The following is a 19,759-nucleotide window of genomic DNA, read 5'->3' as shown; positions in this document are numbered from 1 at the left end:
ACTGGGTGCTTGTGCTCTAGAGAAAAATTTGTGACGTTCTACCACAATACTCACTTTCTTACTAAAATGATTTTCCAGTGCTATCATGGCCTTGGTATATACATCATCCTCCTCCTCTGTCTCCTCATTAGAGCCTTCCCCATTTACAGCAAAGTTGTCACATGGTAAGGTTTTCAGTACTTTCCTGCCTTCCACTCCCAGATTATGTTTTAATAAAGCTAATTTTCGCTTAGCAGTAAAAATAGCACCACCCAAAGCCTCCAAGTAGGTATCGAAGGCTTCTTGCCAATCTTCCCACGGCATATTCGGTTCACCAGGTACAGCCAAGAACGTGGGAGGAGGCGCGATTGACTGCATTGTGTTAATAGCAATGGAACAAAACAAAGTTATGACAGTGCAAACCAGTCAATGTTATTGACAGCGTACGTCTATCCAGAGGCGGTTTCCCTTGTCTCGGCAACGCGGAGCGTCTCTACGTTGGTTGCCGTAGTTACAGCAACGTCATCCTCCGTCGCTTGTCCCCCGATGCGCGCGGTCGAGCAGCCCACGCGGTGACAGCTTCTCTGCACGAGCCCCCTTGCAGCGGGAGGTTTCGCAATGGCTGTACCTTGCGGTGATCCTCCGATGCGTTGTGGTGCAACCCTTGCAGTAACAGCTTCCCTGCACGAGCCCCTCCGCGGTAGGAGGATTCGTAACGGTTGTTCCTCGTGGTAGGTTTGAATACGCCGCCGCGCGCCCCATGCCGTTCTCGAAATACTGTTGTAAAACTTATATTGTACAAATAGTTTGCACAGTTCTTATCTGTCTTAGCGTTCACTCATACAGAAAGTACCAAAACACCCTACGGATTTCACTACACGGTACCTCAGCCTGTAGGACTGGATCTTTAAGTACGCTCCTCCTTGTTTTCTGCTTTACATTTAGACGTTTAGCCCTTCCCAGACTCGTCCAGTTTTTCCTAGGTTCTTTTCCACGGTACACTCCACACTTCTTGGTTTCCAGGTCACAATTTCTTTTGGGCATGATGCGCCCCAAATCTGCTTCTTCCCAGCACGGTTGACACTCTGCCAGGGTTGGCTACCCTTGGTATCCCACCCTCGTCGCCACTGAAAAAGACGCCATCCAGGTTTTCTCTTCCAAAGGTTTGTTTTCAGTAAGTAAGACTGTACCAACCCTGGCAGCTCCAGCAGCAACTGTCACTGCTGTCACTGCTCACAATCTTTCCACTCCCTTCATTCTGTCCTGTTGCTTAGACACCGTTACATGTCAAACATTCCACTAAAACATTCCACCACATAACCCAACAGTTGGTATCGCTGAAGAAACTAGAACACACACCGTTGTTGGGAAAGCATGCGCGTCGCTGAAGGCGTTTAAAAAAAACACACCCTTTTGTCAGCAAACCATGTGCATTGCTGAAGTAACTACATCACAGAAGCTTGTGCATTACTAAGATAAAGCAAACACTCCGCAGCTGTGCTAGCAACTGTGGAAATATGCTGATGAGCCTGCGCGCCACTGAAGATGTTATTCAGGAAACACTTTTACCTCCGGAGCATGCATGTCACTGATGCTGTTGTTCAATGTAGAAGTAGTGCACCGCGTAGTATAGGAAACACTGTCGTCCAGCAGAAGTCACGTTGGGAGAGTGTGTGCATTACCAAGGTAACAACACTTTCCAATGTCACAGGTGCAGCATGTGGGGAGAGTGTTCAATTGCTCATGGCACGGCTAACTGGTCAACCATCAGGCACAATCAAACAGAAAGAAGTGCTTACAAAAAGAAATACTGACTGGGGCGAAGTTTGTTGTGAAAGTAGTCAGAAATTCCACAGATTATCCAAGTTCAGGAAGGTTCTCACTTCATTGTCCCATTGCGTACACAGCAAAGACCTCAATACGAAGAGGCTGATGCGAAGGTTCAATGCAAGGGTCAGTTTGCTCGTCGCCAAAATTGTAATGATAGACTCACCCATATGTGAGGTGGTAAGAGCTTTATTGTAGATAAAGACCCAGGCAAAGCATTCAGGAGACAGCACCTCAAGACACCTCCCACTTTCTCTGCCCTGCTCTTCTAATGCCTCTACATGCTAATCCCTCTCCCCAACTTCCTTCGTGGCATCAATAGATGACACCAATGAATTCCATTCCGCTTACATCATAACACACTGGGCAGTTGTGTCCTTTACTGCACAGTTGCAACATCATTGAATCCCATGTTTATAGCATCACTAACACCAAGTTCTTTGTGTGAGTAAAACCATATTTGTGTGCAAAACTATCTGTCCTGATTTAAAGAAGTTGATTGGCACTCAGAAATCAAACTATGTAAGTGTAGTAGTGTGACTTATGTGCAAAAATAATGTTGAGTCTTAAGAAGGAACGAATGCGGGGCTACCACTAGCCCCGAGATGGCAGGCCTCAATCACATCTTCCTACCTGGCCCTGTAAAAATCATGTGGTGCATACTGCCAATCAGTAAGGGTTTGTGGGCATTTGGTTCACGGAAGAGGCATGGATACTACCGTCTGAGTGGGGCCATACTGATCCTTGCATTGTAACGGGTGGAGAGTGAACTTTTTTTTTTTGCACGACATACAGACACCTCAGACAGATTTGACATGCGTTAAGAGGGCTCCTATACTTATCATAATATCACCCCCCCAACACTCCACAAACTTCTACTTTCCCAGCTTCCTAAGCCCGCCATTTCTTGTTCATTGCATGAGGTCCAAATTTACAAAATTTCCCGCAATCAATACTGAGGTGAAATCTGCAGCTCTACATTGTGCGAGTGGAGAAAAATGTAAACCAACAAATTTAGAAAGAGTCTGTGCTAAAAAAACATTTTGGAGCGATGCTAGGCATTGAACCTTGGCACAAAGTTAAGTCACTGGTTTTTGGTATGAAATTTGAACTTGAAGTGCAGCCTCTACTTCAAATTTCAATGCAATGGCCACCTTTAAAGGGCGTGTTGCACAATGTGCAATTTTCAGCAGAAAATTGTCCATTAGCTATGTGCCCCTTTTTTTGTGCCTGGTTCATTTGAAGCAAGGCTTTTACGCAAAACCAAAATCACGCTATTTTTGTAGATGTGGCTTTATGGAAAATTGTATGGGTGCAGGTTTAAATTGCAGATTTGACATGTCCAACTAACCCCTTTTTGACAGATCTAAATCCTCCTAAATATTAATGTCACTTCTACTTTAGCCTTAAGTGCCCATAAGGCAGGGTGCAGGGTATTATTGAAGATATAGCACATTTGAATTATATTTGTGTGCATTAACAGGCAGCTATTGCAAATGAAACAAATTATGATGTGTTTGAATTTGTTTGGCTTAGAATGAACTAGGCCTTAGTTAGGCCTGGACTCCATCTTTGCAAGCATGTCTACTGACTTTGTAATAATCATTGTATGTTTTATTTTTCAGGGACATCGCATGCAGCAAGATGTGTAATGTTTATTTTGCAAGAAGTTGTTCAGGAAGAACTCTCTTGAGGAAGCCTTTTGCTAATTTCCAAGGCTCTTCCTGTTAGCACACTTTATTGCATTCATTCATGAGTCTTTCCATTGCATACTGTATCATCTTTTTCCTCCACCTCCAGATGACATTAGGTCAAAGGGGCTGAATCAATATTCATGTAGTGGGATGGTGCTACTGTGGTAGGTTTGCATGATGTTTTAAAACACTGCACTGTGATGTGTTAAAATAGTACTTTTGCTTGCACCATGCTGACTTTGCTGTTTCCAACATTTTGGCTGCAGCAACCCTTGAAATTGGAGTTGAGCCAGAAACTTTTGTTTTTCTGCTAGAAATGCTGCCTGATTCTCTATAGATTTGCTGCACATTTGAGACTTAGGGTGTGATTTATATGTTGGCAGGAACTATACTCCATTTCAACATAATGGTCAGCCCACTCAATTTACATGCAAACAGGCCTTTGGTTTAATCACAGAGGAGACTACTCTGTCTTCACCATTATTAAACCCCTCTGAGGGCCCTCTGGAGTAAGGGCCATCAAAGGCAGACTCAAATTCTGCCCATCTAATTCATGTGGGTAGACTTCAGTTTCCATTGCCCTTCACCGCCAGGAAAACCCTATCTACGTGGCAGTAGAAACTGCTAAATGCTCCCCTTACCATGGAAGAGCACTCCCTTGGTGAGGGGACCATTTTTTCATTTAATTTTCAAATAGAAAATCCCCAAAAAGAAATCCCTCGTTGGATTTTCTGTTTGTGAATAAAGTGGAAAACAGTTTGGTGCAGGACTGAATCATATTGACGGAGCCCTGCATCAAACTGCAAAAAGCAGGGACAAGAACTGCTGTAATGGTGATTCCTGGCAATGCTGTAAGAAATAACTGCCTGATTGGTGGTCGTTTCTAAATCTGACGGATGGTACCTCTATCAGAGTGACAGAGTAATTTACTCCTTTGGCCTGGCAGACAAACGGACCTCCCCCAAATTATCAATCTGGCCCAAAGTCTATTTTTCTGATTTTGCTTATTGTTACATTATTTCAGTAGATTATTGCCTTTATGTTAATTAATTTCTATGTACTCTAACCAATTTAATGAGAGGGCTGCTGTATTTTTGTTTTTCATTTTTCTATGTTGTACACATATTTAAATAAACTTTCATGATTTTCCTAAATTTCTAATTTCGAACTCCCTTTTTGAGATGATTGTATTTAAAAATGCTGCTTTGTGTCTTGTATTCGGGGACATATTATAGAGTTCTTGAGGTCAACATTGTCCTCAACCCCCTCAGTCTGGGGACCACAACTATACGGATTATCTAAGAGAAACCACACCTATAGTTTTTAAGAGCAGTACATGTAAATGTTCAAGGTAAAACATTTCCTTACTGTGTAAAGTTCTAAAAGCTATTTTCAATGTAGCAGGATTAGATGTTCCATGGAAAAGCATTGGTAGTTAATGTTTAAATTAAACATTGTTATGTCCGCCCAGGTACCAGGTAAATGAATTACTTCTGGGACTTTTTAAAATACTTATTACAAATACAATTCACTGGTAAAGATGTGTTTGTAATAAAAATGTTTACAAAAAGTGCTTTAAAAAAGTTAATCCTAGCCTGCTTAAAGCCACTAGAGGTCCATTTGCCTGAGCTTCCATCGGTCACCCAAGAGCTGAAAGGCTCCTTGATTAGGTGTGAAGTGTCTCCCGGAGTAGAGACAACCATTTTGGGTTCAGAGAAGTGTCCTGGTCCTCTTCCAGTGTGTCCATCTGGGCAGGTCCCAGGAACGTAATTAGCTGCAGAGGGGCCTGACACATGCAGAAGTAGCTCATGCCTGGGCATCCCCATTTAATGACCTGCTAGCCATGCAAGAAACAATCCCAGTAGGAGAAGAGCTTCCCCCAGAACTGGTTTTGAGTGATCACTGGGGATGGTTTGCTCATTTTTTTGGACACACGAGCTCTGCAGAGGGAAAGAAAGGTTCTGCCATCTTGGTTTTAGGGAGAGAGTGTCACTGTGGAATTGTTAGCATGAGGGCACACAGGAACTGCTGCAAAATTGGGTAGGGTTATCCCTGGGACCTGTTTTCCTACTAGTCGGAGAGGAGCCAGGAGTCACCCCGCCCCATCCACAAGCTAGTGCCAGGTATAAATGTTGCACCCATGGGCACCCTCTGAAGAAAGCTACTGGACCTGTGGAAGACAGATGATGGACTGCACTTGCTGTTGGGCCCTGAGAGGAAAGCCCTAAGGGCTGGACCTGATCCCACTTGCATCCTAGGCTAAGAACTGGATTCCAGGGATCAGTTGGTTGGCTTCCTGTAAAGTTATAGGGACATAAAAGCTATAGGAAGCCCAATTTATTGGAAGATCCCAGCTGCCCAGATCCAAAGGGAACTGCCTTAGATCCTGCTGGTGGCTTCTGCTGGAATGAGTACTGACCCCGAGTGCTGTGCCTAAAGTCCTGATACTCTTGGCTTGCAGTGTAGTGATACTCTTGGCTTGCAGAGTGTGGTACTCATACCGCCCAAACCTGGAACTCGGAAACGTTTTCCAACTTTCTGCCAGGAGAACTGATGGAGACTTGGGGTTGCCATCTAACTCACAGCAGCTGAATCGCTGGTCAGCCTCAGCTTGCTGGTTTCTTCCATTGAAACAGATCTGACTTTCAGAAAGGTTTCTAAGTCCAAACTAATAGGGCTTTGCTGGACTGACGCTCAGCAGCATCCGATTGACATTAAGCCCTTCCTGTGCACAGACTTCAGAATTCACTTGTTCTGAGTTTTTCCACCTTTGTTGATGACCGCACTAGGACCCTGGTCTTCAGCAGCCCTGCTTCAGATCCAACCTGTAGCTTACCCCACCGACAACTTGTCGACTATCACTTTTCTCCAGAAAATTTTTAAGTCCAAAGGTAACCCTTTGACCGGGTCCATCTTGGTCCTCATATCTTATCCTCTCTCCATCGTGGTTGTCCTTAAAACATCCCCTTATTCAAGTGCCTAAGATGCCTGTGGTCAGTACTTTGCACTTTTTGGCACTATTTTTATTTAAAACTTCAAAAAAAGCATATTTTCAGGTTCCCTCAGTGGATGTTTGTTGTTTTTGTATAATTGTGTTAATTAAAAAAGTATCTATTTTTTTTACAAATTGAGTCTGATTTTTATTATGTTATGATGACTTTTAACTGTTTTTAACTGTTTTGCTACTCCTTAACGCTTGCCACGTTTTCTTAAGGTAAGCCTGTCTCCTACCAGGGGTTGAGCTCAGGTTTAAATTACTTAAACCTTTATTGGACCTAATAAGAATAGTGACATTATTATTTATGGTGGACTACCATACTCCGCAACTATTAATCCACTTTCTCACATGTATGCCACATCAAGTGTTTGTGAAACCTAAGGTTCACCTCCCCAACCCCCATTTTACTGACCAAGCTATGCTCATGCACACAACGGTCTCTTTAGCTTTTGCTCCTCTGATGTGAAGGCTCAACTCTGATCATTGTATCGGAGAGGTGGGTTGCATATAACTCTGAGACAGAGCCACAGTGTTAAAATCGATGGCAGATTTTCAAAATAACCATTCATTATGCGAAGGATTCATATCTGCATTGAAAGGGCCTCATTCAAAATGCAATTGACATGCGGAAATCTTATTTTTAAGTGCAAATAAATACATTTACAACTGTCAGTTATTCACAAAAGGTGATGTTGCACTTCAGAATCCTTTTACAAATACACACCATTGCCACATGACACCGTAAGAGTGATTGTGAGTTAATCTCACTGAAGGAATGGTACTTAGGGATTCTTGGCTGGTGTTTTAATGTTACGTTTGGGACATATGTGAGTATTCAAATTCTCTTTGACACCTTTCCACCATGAAACTGGTCCGAGATTTGCTCTGGCCAACAAATAGAGTAAATCTCTGTCTAGGGTGTGGGGGGAAAGAACACCCCTAAAATCGTTTAGAGTACAAGAGGAAGGGTGTAGGTTCTTCAAGAGAAAAAATACTTCCTCTGTGGAGAAAAAAAAGGGAAAATGTGTTTATTGGTGAATGGAGAATGCATTTTACGATGCAAACATTTGCAACACATTCAATTACGCTTGCATCAATGGCTGCATTCACAAACAAGTATTTGCAATGCAACGGATCTCGCATTTGCTTGAGTTAGAGCTATTAGCGTTGTGAACTCCTAACCGGACTTTTCTTGCCACACAAATTACAAGAAAAAAAACACTGCGCAATTGCGCTATGTAAAATGCAGCGCGATCTTGCTGAAATTGAAAACGGAAAAACTGAGCAAGACTGCGCTATGTAAACCCCAGCGCGATCGTGCTGTGTGGAAAATAAAAAGATAAGGTAGTCTGGAAACCATGCTGAAAACATCGAGCCTCAAATGGTTTCAGTAGTTTACCGGTGCTGTGTAGGTGAGCTAAACACCGGAAAAGGCATGACGTATTCATGCCTTTCACAAATGAAAGCAAGCGGATTTTAAAAGGCAAGTCCACAAACCAATGAAAGTGACTGATGGGACATGGGCTTGGGTAGAAGGCCAAAGAGAGATTACAGCATGGGACGGGGCGCTTTGCACTCGCCCATAAAAATGAATTCACAAATGTTTACCTACAAAATATGCCTGGAAAGCTGAGACAGCTTTACGGACACACTTCTGGAAACTTTTGTGAATATCTGAAAGTTGTAAATCTATGCCCATGCGATGTAGTAAACCGGCAGGCACAGATTTGCAGTTTTCTTTGTAAATTAGGCTCCACTGATGTAAAGTATCCCCTGGTGAATATTCTGAAATTCTGATATGGATCTGTCGCACAAGGACCTCCATTATTCCCCCAGAGGTATGCATTGGAGCCACACGGAGAAGTTTGTCTCTTCTGGAGAAGTTTGTGTCTTCTGCATACATTCTGCTTGATTGCATGTTTCTTTAAAGCGTTCCCACTAAATTGTGCCAAGTTACTCCAAGTTATACGTTAAACTGAATACCAATCGTGGTTTTGTAACCATTAGCAATTTGCATTCATGGGTGTGTTATGTCCCCACTATAAGTATACACTGATATTGGCTTTAAAAAAAAGCGAGGCTGACAGGTTTCACGCGATAGGGTGCATCTCAGCATTTTGCCCAGCTATGCCCTTGGCTGTCTTTTCCTGCTACAACGCAGAAACCATCACCAAATTGTTGGTATTTTTGTTTATGTGAGAGGGGTGTCTTGAATTTCCACGCAGGGAAGCAAACTGGGAGAACATATCTGTTGTTGTACCATATGGTCATTTGGTGCCATTTTCCATGTCTGCGATTTTGGTTAATACAGCAATTCTGACAGTTTTAGGCTTGCCTTAAAATAAAACCTAATACACAAGTATCAGAACAAAATGATTTTAACGAGTATGTCCAAGTACTCAAAAGATGGTACCCTGAAGACATGATGGCTTATTTTCAGCCTACTTAGGTTAGCAGTCAGGTAAAGGATAGCACCAGGCTTTTAGGTGGGACGGGTCCCATCAGGTCTCAGGCCCTGCGGTAATTAAACACGGACTTTGAAATGGATCCCTATTAGGCCTTATATTTTTGTCCTCAGAAGGGAAAACCTTGATCAATTTCTCAACAATGGCTGGAAAGAATCTTAAGGCAACCTACGCTAGTGATGTAGTTCTATTTACATTTGACGTTTTCCTTGATTTACTCTCCTAAGAGTAATTGCTTTTTTTCAGGATGTAGTTTTTTCCTGGAGTTGTCTTATGGCTTATAGTAAACTTGTGTTCTGCGTACTGTGACCTGGGTCTTCTTCAGATATCTGCATGAGCTTAGGTTGCGGTGGGTGTTTAAAATGGCTCATGACTGAGAATTTAAAGAGTTTAGACTCTTTTAGAGTTTAGTGTGAGGTTCTCGCGCAACATGCCAGTGGGTCATAAAGGTTTTCAGAATACATGCTCATATCATGCATTCTGAAGTCCCTTTGGAGGGCGCACAGATCAGTGATGACAACATGTGATTGCGAGTATATGAGTAAATGTGTGAAGGGGGTACAAAGTTGTTGAAATATTGACAAGGCAAAATATAAAATAATTTGCTTTGCTTGTAGGTGTGTGTTTATGGGAGTAGTGGAGAACAGGAGATGCAATTAAATATGTGCAGAACGAGAGAGTGAAAAGAAGGCGAGGAAAGAAAAAGATGAGAATATGTATGCAGATGTAGCATTTGTGAACGTTAAGGCGAGAAAAATAGTGTAAAGTTCACACAGAGCTGTGGCAGAGGAAAATGGTTTGAATGGGTGAAGGGGGGGTGTTATTGTGTGAAATGTCTGGATGCAATAACAGAGAGCTGACAGAGAGACACTCAAACGCTAGTCAGCCGGCAGGTTGTGTGAAGCATAGGAATTTAGTTTACGCATTTTAAGCCAAGACCTTAATTATATGGGCAATCTTTCTTTGGACAGTGTCATAGCTATGCTTTTTTGGCCACACCCCTTTTAAAGATCATACCCATCCCCCTTCCCCTCCCCCCAACGCTCCCTTCACCTTTTTCATCCCATTTAAAGCCCTAAATAGAACCTTCTTACGAGGCCGCTTTTAGAGGAAGGCAGGACAGCCGCTAGGATATAACCCTGGGTGTCTCGGCGTTCAATACGTGCTGTCCCTTAGTTGCCAAGAGAGTAGCAGGCAATGCGCTACTGACACTTTGCCGATGTGGAAATATATTCCCGTTCCAGAGAAACAGTTGTCAAGTGGCTCCATTTAATGTTCCACGCCCCTTCAGCCGCTGCAGGCTTCCTAGCTAATAACACACTGCATTATGGGACTTATATTTTTTTCTTTTAACATTTAAAATATGGGCTAAAAAACAATAATAACTCAAATGATGTTAGCTAATAAAAATACGAATAGCTGTAGATAGCACACATTGCATCGGGCCACTTAGCCGCCATGCAGCTACGATGGTGAAAATGGCATCGCGCTGAGAAAGTGGAACCGTTTTATGAAGAAAACGAGAATATATTGATAGAAAAAAACTGCTACAAAAACGAGAGCTTGGAAGATTGGCAAAGTGACAGTCGTAGTTCCGCCTCCCCTGCATCACCTGTTACAGATTATGAATGCGATGCGACCTGAGAGTGCCGCTGATATGGCCGGCAGCCTGTCCTGCTGGACACGACTTCTCTTCGAACATGAAGCAGCTCCTGTCAGGGCAGAGCAAGTTGCTGCGAGCTCAGCGCGCACTTCATGGTGTGACACCAAGCAGCACAAGGGCGGGGCCCGCACACGGGGTGTGTCCCTCCCGGCCAGCGAAGAGAAGGCGCCCTACCTCAGCAATGAAAACTCCTCTGCTGCAGGTCGCCTGCCAAATGTTTGTTTAGCCTGGTACATACAGGCTTGCCAGTGGTTTTTCCGTCCTGGTTTAGCGGCTGGAAGCCGTCCTCGTCTCGTGTTGCGGATGTGAAGCGGAAGGAGGTATTGAGAAGGAGCAGAATATTATAGAGGCAAGGAAGAAAAAGTAATTGAGCTGAGGCAGGGAGGGTTAAACAGGTGGGGTAAAGAGAGGTGCGGAACAAGGTAAGAGGAATTGAGGTGAAGCAGCAAAATCACCGAGGCGAGGTAGCGAGTGTTACTGAGTTTGAGAAAGTTATTGAGGCTAAGGACCGAGAGAAATTGAGCTACGAGTTATTTCGTTGAAGCAGAAACTTATGAGGTGAAGTTGAGAAAGTTGTTATTCAGGTAAAAGGTACAGGTGTGAGGTAGAGAGTGCTGTTGAGGTGAATTAGAGGTAGGAAGGAGTTAAGTTGAATCAGCTATTGGGGTGAACAGAAAGTGAATGTGGTAGATGAGCATGGTAACGAGAGAAAAGCGGGCGCTGAAACAGAGCAAAGCAGAGATTGCTGCTGAGGTGAATCTGAATGTAACTGACGTATATAAAATTATGATATTGCGGTAAAGACACGAATGTTGAGGTGAAACAGGGTGCAATTGTGGCGTTGCAATGCAGTGTTATGGGGCAGAAATTGTTAAAATGTGAAGCAGAGAGTTTTATTCAGGTAAAGCAGAGCGTTAGTGAGGGGAATCTAGGACTGTTCTTGAGGTGAAGCGCAGTGTAATTGGGTTGAAGCAGAGTGTTTGGAGGTAAATAAAAAAATAATACGACGGATAAACAGAGTGGTGAGGTGAAAAAGTGTTATCGAAGTGAAGCAGGGAGTGTTATCGGGTTGAAGCAGTGCTGAAAGGGATGCTAATGAGGTGACGCAGATTGTTGTTGCTTTGAAGCAGAGGCCATTATGGAATTATAGCAAGGGGAATTGTTTAAGTGCCGCTGAAACAGTTTTTGAGGTTATGCAAGTAGTGCTGGTGACGGAACGCAGTGCTATGACGGTGAAACGGACATAGTGAGTTGAAGCAGAGGTATGATAGCAGCGAAAGACGTTAAATGGCTAGAATCCGCAACTATCACCTTCCTCTGAAAGTACATTTCCCGCCTGAGCCCTCCTCTTGAATGGAGACTTGAAGGCGAAAGCTGTAATCTTCAACTGTTGTAGATAAGATGTCCTTTACTTTTTCTTTCAGCGCAAGCTACCTGGTGCATATCGTGCGTGCGTGGGGCGTGTTTACCCAGAGAGCAGCCGGGGATTACATGAACACGCTGCAAACAAAAGTCTGAAGCTTGAGACTTTTCGACCTCGCCCTTGCAGCAGCCTTGAATGCGTGTGCCTTGTCCCTTTCGTCAGAGCAGATGCACCTGCGTCTGAGCTAGGACGTGGAGAGCACAGCAACGTGTCGCCTCTAGGCGCTCGCTGGATGAAGAATCGCAGGGGGTGGAAGAGACGCATCTTCGCGTGTAGTGTCACTGGTTTCAAACTGGCCGCCTCCTCACAACACCCAAGACTGTCAACTGCGTGAGAGGAAAATTGCACGAAAGCCTTGGGTCATTCGCTGAGTACTGCAAACTGTTAGGTTTTTCCACTCTGAACCAATTCTGCGGAAAAGACCAGATTCTCACTGAATTTGCTGCATTTCTGATGATTAACAACGATATTTAGGAGGGCGCCTTCAAAATACGACAGCTGCTAGTGGTGTGATAAGTCTATCAGACTTAAAGAAAACGTTTTGGGGCTTGATTGCAAGTATTTGGAACTGCGGAGTAGTGGGTCATCTCGATGTGTGATCATGCAATTAGCTCACGCAGAATCACGTGATTGTACCTTCTAGTGGGCCTATCTTTTATGTGTGCAGACAGGTTACGAGGCAGGCGCTATGGAACCTGTGCCCCGGTACTACCCTCGCACCTGCAAGATCTTGGGATCCGATTTGTAACTGGGGGATGTAGACTGGACTGGAGGCCTCTCAATTGGTGCAGCAAAATGCACTTTTTCCGGAGTTATACCTATCAGATCCACCTGGAGCGTGACACAGGGGAGCAGCCCAGAATACAAGGAATACGATGGGTATGTGTTTTTTCACCAAATTCAAGAACCTTTTGTCGGTGGTTATTGTTGTCTCCCAAATAAACAACGGTTGACGAAAAAAATCCTTTCTTCCAGGAGCAAAGTAAGATGACAGTGGGTGTACCAGTTTTGGGGGCCCTGGGCCAAACCTATTTTGGGGGCTCTATTCCAAACTACTTTGGATTTATGAGACACTTTCAGTTAAAACATGTCCATTGATCATATCTTAAAAGTTAAGCATAGTAGAAGAAAGAAAACAAATGATAGGCAGTTGCTTCTTTAAAATCAGCACCCGTACCCTTTAAAATCCTCGTTTTCCCGCCTTGTCCTTGGACTGCCTTGATCCACATCCAGCACACAGACTGGCATCGAAGTGGACCATAGGGCAGCCCTATAAGTCGGTGGTATATGTGCAAATATTCTATGACCAAGAGGTATAGAAAGTAATTACAGCTTGAGTATTGGGATAACTTAACAAAGGGCTCTGTGCGGACCAAATAACAAGGGGCCCATTTGAAAGATGGGGAATTTGCCCATTCCTTTAAACGCCTCTGTAAATATCTTTCCAATACCCTACCTAGTCTCGGCTGGGAATGTACGCTCTTATTTAGTATGGAGCATTTTCTCCCTAAGGATTAGCATGACTCCTCCTCGGTCGTAGTTGCCTCACACACGAACTGTGGTAATGTGCTTCTGTTTCTAAGTAGATCTATCGCTCTATGTACTTGGAAAATCAGACCCTACTTAGTCTCAACTATACCCTTCACTACTAAGTCTTCTGTTAGCTCGTGTACATCTCGGGCCTTCCAAATTAAGTAGTGTTTTTGCTGAAAAATTATACCATTGTATGACAACCTTATCTAGGGAAAAAGTTACTGGTTTGTCAATGCACCAAAAGACAAGTAACACCAGCAGGATAGAAAAGATTTGCAGTGGTTCCACCAATGAACTGTGTGTCCAGCCTGTTCACTAAAATTAGGTGAAGGAACTCTGATGTATAGTTGGGAAAAACGAAAAACATTTAACCCCATTGAGCCCCCATTTCAATGAAGAACTGCGCATAAGGCTCACTGTTGTTGGATAGGAGAATCAAATTCTCAGGCCAGATTTATGTACAGACAAGATTAAAACAGTCATTGAATCCTAATATTCTAAACATTTTATACACCAATTAGTAAAAAACTAGACGTTTGATCTCTTAAGTAGCAGATTCCCCAAAGTTGACCAACTTGGTGGCCCTTCTGATATTATCTAATTGACTTACGGCTTCTTTCGCTACTCCTTGGATCCCTGTTGAATTTCTCACTGGACACACTTGCCTGCTTCCCATTACAGCGGCAGCCCGGGACAAGTTATAAACTGAGTCCCTGAATAGTGTCATGCCAGAGCACATCCTAAAGAGGGATTTTCCATGTCATTTTTCGGGAGATGGGCCTGGGGAACCAGGCCATCATTTGGCCCCCTACCACAAGCACCATCTACCTCACTTACTGAGGCTAGTGCTCTGTTACAAAACCCTTTTGTTATTAGGTTTGGGCTTGGATGACTTGTGATGTCAGCTATGTTCCTACTGTCCTGGTAGATCAAATCTATTATGGTACGATCAGATAACCAAGGCTGGCTCTAGGATGGTGTGACTAGTGCCACTGCACCGGGTGCTTATGTCGCGCCATGTTTGCGGGTACATGATGGTTTTAAAAACAACTGCTAGTGTTCTTTGCCTTCAGCAATTTTCAGGCAACAATAAATATGTCAAGATAACTCTGGTGACTGTTATTTTGCTCGGAGAGGGATCAGAGTTTTCTCTTGTGGAAGTTTTAAGGTAGTGCAGTGGGTTCATATGCCTGCTGCAAAGAACGTGTACCATGCAGATCACAAACGGGTCAGTGGGTTACTACTTTTTTCAGAGAGGTACTTTTTGTTACTTGCTGTTTTAAAGTTAAAATCCTCATAAGGAACAGTGGCCTGTTAACTGTCATAAAAAACTGCATGCACACTACAAGGTATGGATTAGAGAGTTATGTTTTTTCCCCAGCTGTTCATTATCCTAATGTTGCAAAAGGGTTAATTTGGGCAGAAATCAATTCTTGTTATGAAAGAGAACCCCCAACCATGGCCTTACATTTTAAATTCGGAGTTTCTACTTCTCCAGATCAAGCACTCAAACTACACAGCCTACAAACTCCTACAACTTGTAGTCCGCTGTTTTATGTCATATTCCTTATACACTGCTTTGCACACTTATGATTGATTGTCTGTGTGTAATGTGTGTGCAATGTAAAGAGCTCTGACACCCTACGCTGGTATGGGTGACACTATAAAACTAATTAAATGCATTTGAGAGAGAGTGGTTACTGAGACTTGAGGAGCACTGTTAAAGGGTGGTAGTAAGGGAATCTGTAGTGGAGGTAGTCACTGGGGGGGCGCCAACAGACATTGTCCTACCGGGGGCCACCAGCGCTAAAGCTGGCCGTGCCAAGGACACACAACTCTATCAGTAGAATCATTTGTTATTGGGATGTATTAAACAAGCTGCCTTCTGCATGGCCAGCTGGCGGTCTGTCAGTACCTTCACAAAGTATGCAACCTAACTTTAAGGAACCGTTGCCTTAATAATCGCAATTGGATAGTGCCGTTTGTTAGCACATCTGTATCACAGATTGTGCGATGTCATTTCTTTTGTACAGAGCGTTCCCAGCATTTGTCTGATCCAAAAGCTGTGGATAGCCATCTGTCCATCATGGACGCATACCTACAAATCCCTTGCCACCTGTTTTCATTCTTGTGTGGAAGACTCCGCATTTCTCTCTTTTGAGGTCAATCTAACGAGTAGGTTTTACTAGTGATTAGTACAGCTGCGTGATGCCACTTGCCCGCATTCGTGGTGTCTGTTATTTAAAGACAAACCGCTGGGTTCTCTTTATTGTAATTGTTTCTGTACAATAATATCCGGGAGACATTAACTCTGTTTTATTTTGAGCTTTGTGTTGTGTTTTTTTTCTTTTTTTTTTCCATAGAGCATGTGTACCTCTTACTAGGACTACGGCACTTTCCGATTGGTTGTGTAGCTGCTCCTAGGTTCTTTACATCTGGTTTAGTAGAATGTTATTTTCAAGAGTGGTTTATATATTAGGGTAACGGGGGATTTGTCGTGTTCTACTGAATGGTAGAGGTGTGCTTCTAACTTCGTTGCAGTTCTTTCTTGCATTGAAAGCTTGGTGGGTCTCATTGGGTGTTGACTATTCTCGAATTTGGTGTATTCGAATTTAGTGTGATGTTGGGAGATATAGTTGTCACTTTTGCCCTTTTTTTGTTTTTTAGAAAAACAAAACAAACGCTTAGCACCGATAGGCGCAGCCCCTGTGTTGGGGACGAAGCACTGCGCACATGAGGTTCTATTTGCTGTGGTAACAATGCCAACCTTTCATAATAACTAAAGAGCAGATGGCTGCAGGGCAAAAATGTAAAAATCTGTAGAATGCTTTGAAAAGAACACCGCAAATCAATACAATTAATAGTTTCAACAAACAACATTCCAAAGGTCATCAGAGACCAGTTTGGGTCTCTGAAATGCTTCTAAGGCTGAGGCAGAAACAGTCAAATGCAAGTCTCCAGCTGACTCTACCACAGCCCTTCCTCTCTTTCCTAGGCCTGGGCCGGTCAGCAATTATTTAGCTAAATCTATAGGGAAGCCGGCTTCTAGTGCTTAAAAAGTATCATTATTCCTCAAGCTCACGCATCCTTCCGCAGACCAAAACCAGACGTGGCAATTTATGCTGAATTCGGAAGGGTATTGAATAGTCCCCATAGCACCACTAGCGTGCAATGCAGATGTTAATGTAAACTGCCTATTAACCAGATTACTTGCCAGGCCACATTTATTTCAGTCCTTCGATGCACTACTCGGCTGCTTTCGATGTGGAATACATTCATGTTTCATCAAACTTTCTTGTGCTGGTGAACAGACGTTTGGATTTCCACAAGATTATTGGCACCTTCTTTATAATAAATACAATCAAAAGGTGTCCTGTGCAATGCTAGGAGCTTTTGCATGTAGGGTAACCGCACTGAGGCATCTCTGTGACACGTGCAAGTGGCATTGTCTGTGAATCGCTGCAAAGGTTATAGCATGCGTTTTTTATTAGTTAAAAATTGAGGTTTCATGGTTATTCTGTGATATGTCAGCCCTTTAAATGACAATAGTACAGAAGAAATCGGTTTGTTGCCAGTGGATCACAAGTTTGAAAGTCGGCAGAGCCCAGAATGACTGTGCACGCACGATATTCCGAGAATAAGCATCGACTATGCTAATCAGTTTCATTATGTATAATTGTATCTTAATTGATCTTACAGTAAAATCATAAAATGCTGACATGGCTTCAGGCCTGCTGTAGATTGATGTTCCTAGCCTAGAGAGCTGGAAGAGTTGTAGGACAATTTCGAGTATTCAGAACAATGCTGTTTTTAGTGTGCTGCCTCACGCTACAAACGTTTGGCCCTGATCAATGCAGCCGGGAAACCGACAATGGTTTAGGGTACATTAAAAAAAAATGGTATAGGTTTTGACCACGTTCATCAAATGTTGTTCCGAGACGGGGGGAGGCATGCCCGGTTTTCATGGTAGCATCTGACTGTGCTATTTTAATATCTTGAAAAGCTCCCTGCTCTGCTTTGTAATTAATTGTATTTATATAGTGCATGTTAACCCTGATGAGGCCTTGAAGCACTTTTCAGTGAGTACAAGGCAGAATCCTCCTACAAAACTTGTGATGTTTGAGGGAACAGAAATGGCAGGTTTTAGGGTGGTGTGAATTATGCAGTTGCACCTGTCGCTGATCTTGAGTGGGGTGGTGGGGTGAAGGTTGATCCAGCACTAGGCCCTATCTTGAAATCTGAGGTTCGATGAATCTTTTCTTCTCAGTTCAGAGGGATGAGGAGAAGATGCATCAAACTATTCAGAGCAATTACAGTGTAACTCAGTGAGCCACACACTAAGTCTCAGAGACCATCTTAAAGTCTGGAAGGGCTTTATTACATACTCAAACTTACATACATGAGTCTCAAAACCGTAGTATAGATGTACAAAATCGCCAAAGGAGAGTTAAAGCATCGCACAGTATTAAAGTTTACAAGCATATGGAAGACAAGTATCTCAATAGCAATAATGCAGTAACTCAGAAACCAAGACTGATTTTTAAAATCTTAAAAGCAAATTCTCCTGCCTAACCTTTGAATCTAAGTTCTTAACTATTTTAACACTAAACATTTCAGAGAAAACGGTCATCAAACGAACTTCTGTAGAAGTTTCTGTTAAGAGAGTTGCAGCAGCATGAAGCCACATGAGAATTCAAGGCTAATGAATATATCTCAGCAGGGTCAGCTCTCAGCAAAGGACCAAGGGAATTTGGCTCTTCCACTAGCTAAACCACACTTAAATCCCAATCCTTCCAGAGGCTTACATCATTACTGAAAAACAAGTCTTTAAATTAAAATTAATTGACATGTTAACTTTCTGAAACCTGCATTGACCTTGTACAACAAGCACTCTCAAGAATTTCAGAGAAGTTACGACCATCATCCCAGGCTACTCATTTCATCCTTGTGGCACTTCTCGCTGATATTCTTATCTCGAGCACAATGGGCTTCTCATTAGTTTGGTCTCAGATAATGACACCTGCAGCTCTTACAAAAACATGCAGAAGCAAACTTCACATTGAAGATTAGGCACAGAAAAATTGTGTGGCCTTCACTCCAGCTAAGCAAATGAAATACAATTAAACTTTCAGTTTACATTAATTCTGTTGCTTAATATGAAATACAAAATGATTGTTTTGTTTTTTCCCCCAATCTTTCATTATCTATTTCTAATGTTGCTATAAAGGGTTCATTTGGGTAGATATACATTCTTATTACTAAAGCCAACCCCAACCAGCGCTTTAAAGTAAATGAAATGTAGGAAGGGGGGCTACAGTGAGATGAGGGTCACTGTTGGAGGGTGGGAATCCGTGGATATGGAGGAGGTCATAGGTGGGGGGACGCCAAAAACAATTGTTGCACCAGGCGTGACCAATGCTAAAGCCAGCCCTGATAGGAGATTGACTGCACTTGTAGTGTTCCGCTGTTTGTTTTTTCTACGGCTCTGCAATCAGTATTTGGGGTGTCCCACATTGTACAGCATTGCGGTTACAGGAATACTGCTGGAATTGCTCACCTTAAGAGAAATGCAACATTTTCTCCAATTTTTTACTGTAATAGCTCTGCTTTTGTTGGTTTAACACAATTTTCGACAATTTCACCGCTTTGCTTGACACTTGCTTATCTGGATGTGTCTTAATGGTTAATTTTCATGCATACCTTAGGAAACTTGGGTTGATTTGTAGAAGTGTGCAGTTGTTTCTACAGTTGGGAACCTTGGTAAAGTTCTGTAATACTAGATAAATGATAGAATATTTTTGTAAAGCTGTGTGATAGACTTAAGGTTTCAAAAAATGCTTTGACTCCACATTTAGACAAGAACTGGAGACATCTTTCTTTAATGTAATGTTTCTCACCACATTGTAACCGCAGCGCCTACCGGAAAGAGTGTCTGGGTATCTTTGTTGTAGGTGCAGTAGCAATGAACATTATCTGCTTCTGCTGCAATGAAGAGTGTGCAAATCTTTCCAGCCCATCTCTGCACCATGTGTTTCTTTCACACTAAGCAGCCTTGTAATGTGTTTATGCATATCTGTGTTTATCTCCTGAACATTTTTTGTATAAACGTTTCTAAATGATTTATCCTTTCTACATGCTCATCACTCTTTCAGGGCCTTATGATCTATTAATTATATA

General features: G+C 42.8%; 1 protein-coding gene across 1 annotated transcript in view; it reads left to right on the top strand.

Annotated features, from left to right (window-relative positions):
* The first annotated feature begins 10,770 nt into the window (after positions 1–10,770).
* Positions 10,771–19,759, top strand: part of RAPGEF3 (Rap guanine nucleotide exchange factor 3) — a 1,225,478-nt gene continuing 1,216,489 nt past the window's right edge. The window contains exons 1-2 of the mRNA XM_069231039.1: positions 10,771–10,946; positions 12,051–12,928. Of these exons, the coding sequence (XP_069087140.1) occupies positions 12,707–12,928 (222 nt within the window). The 5' untranslated portion in view covers positions 10,771–10,946; positions 12,051–12,706. The remainder of the gene's footprint in view (positions 10,947–12,050; positions 12,929–19,759) is intronic.

Source organism: Pleurodeles waltl, chromosome 4_2, assembly GCF_031143425.1.
Source record: "Pleurodeles waltl isolate 20211129_DDA chromosome 4_2, aPleWal1.hap1.20221129, whole genome shotgun sequence".
Classification (NCBI taxonomy): domain Eukaryota; kingdom Metazoa; phylum Chordata; class Amphibia; order Caudata; family Salamandridae; genus Pleurodeles; species Pleurodeles waltl.
The sequence above is the reverse complement of the archived record's forward strand: the minus strand, read 5'-3'. Positions and strand labels throughout refer to the sequence as shown.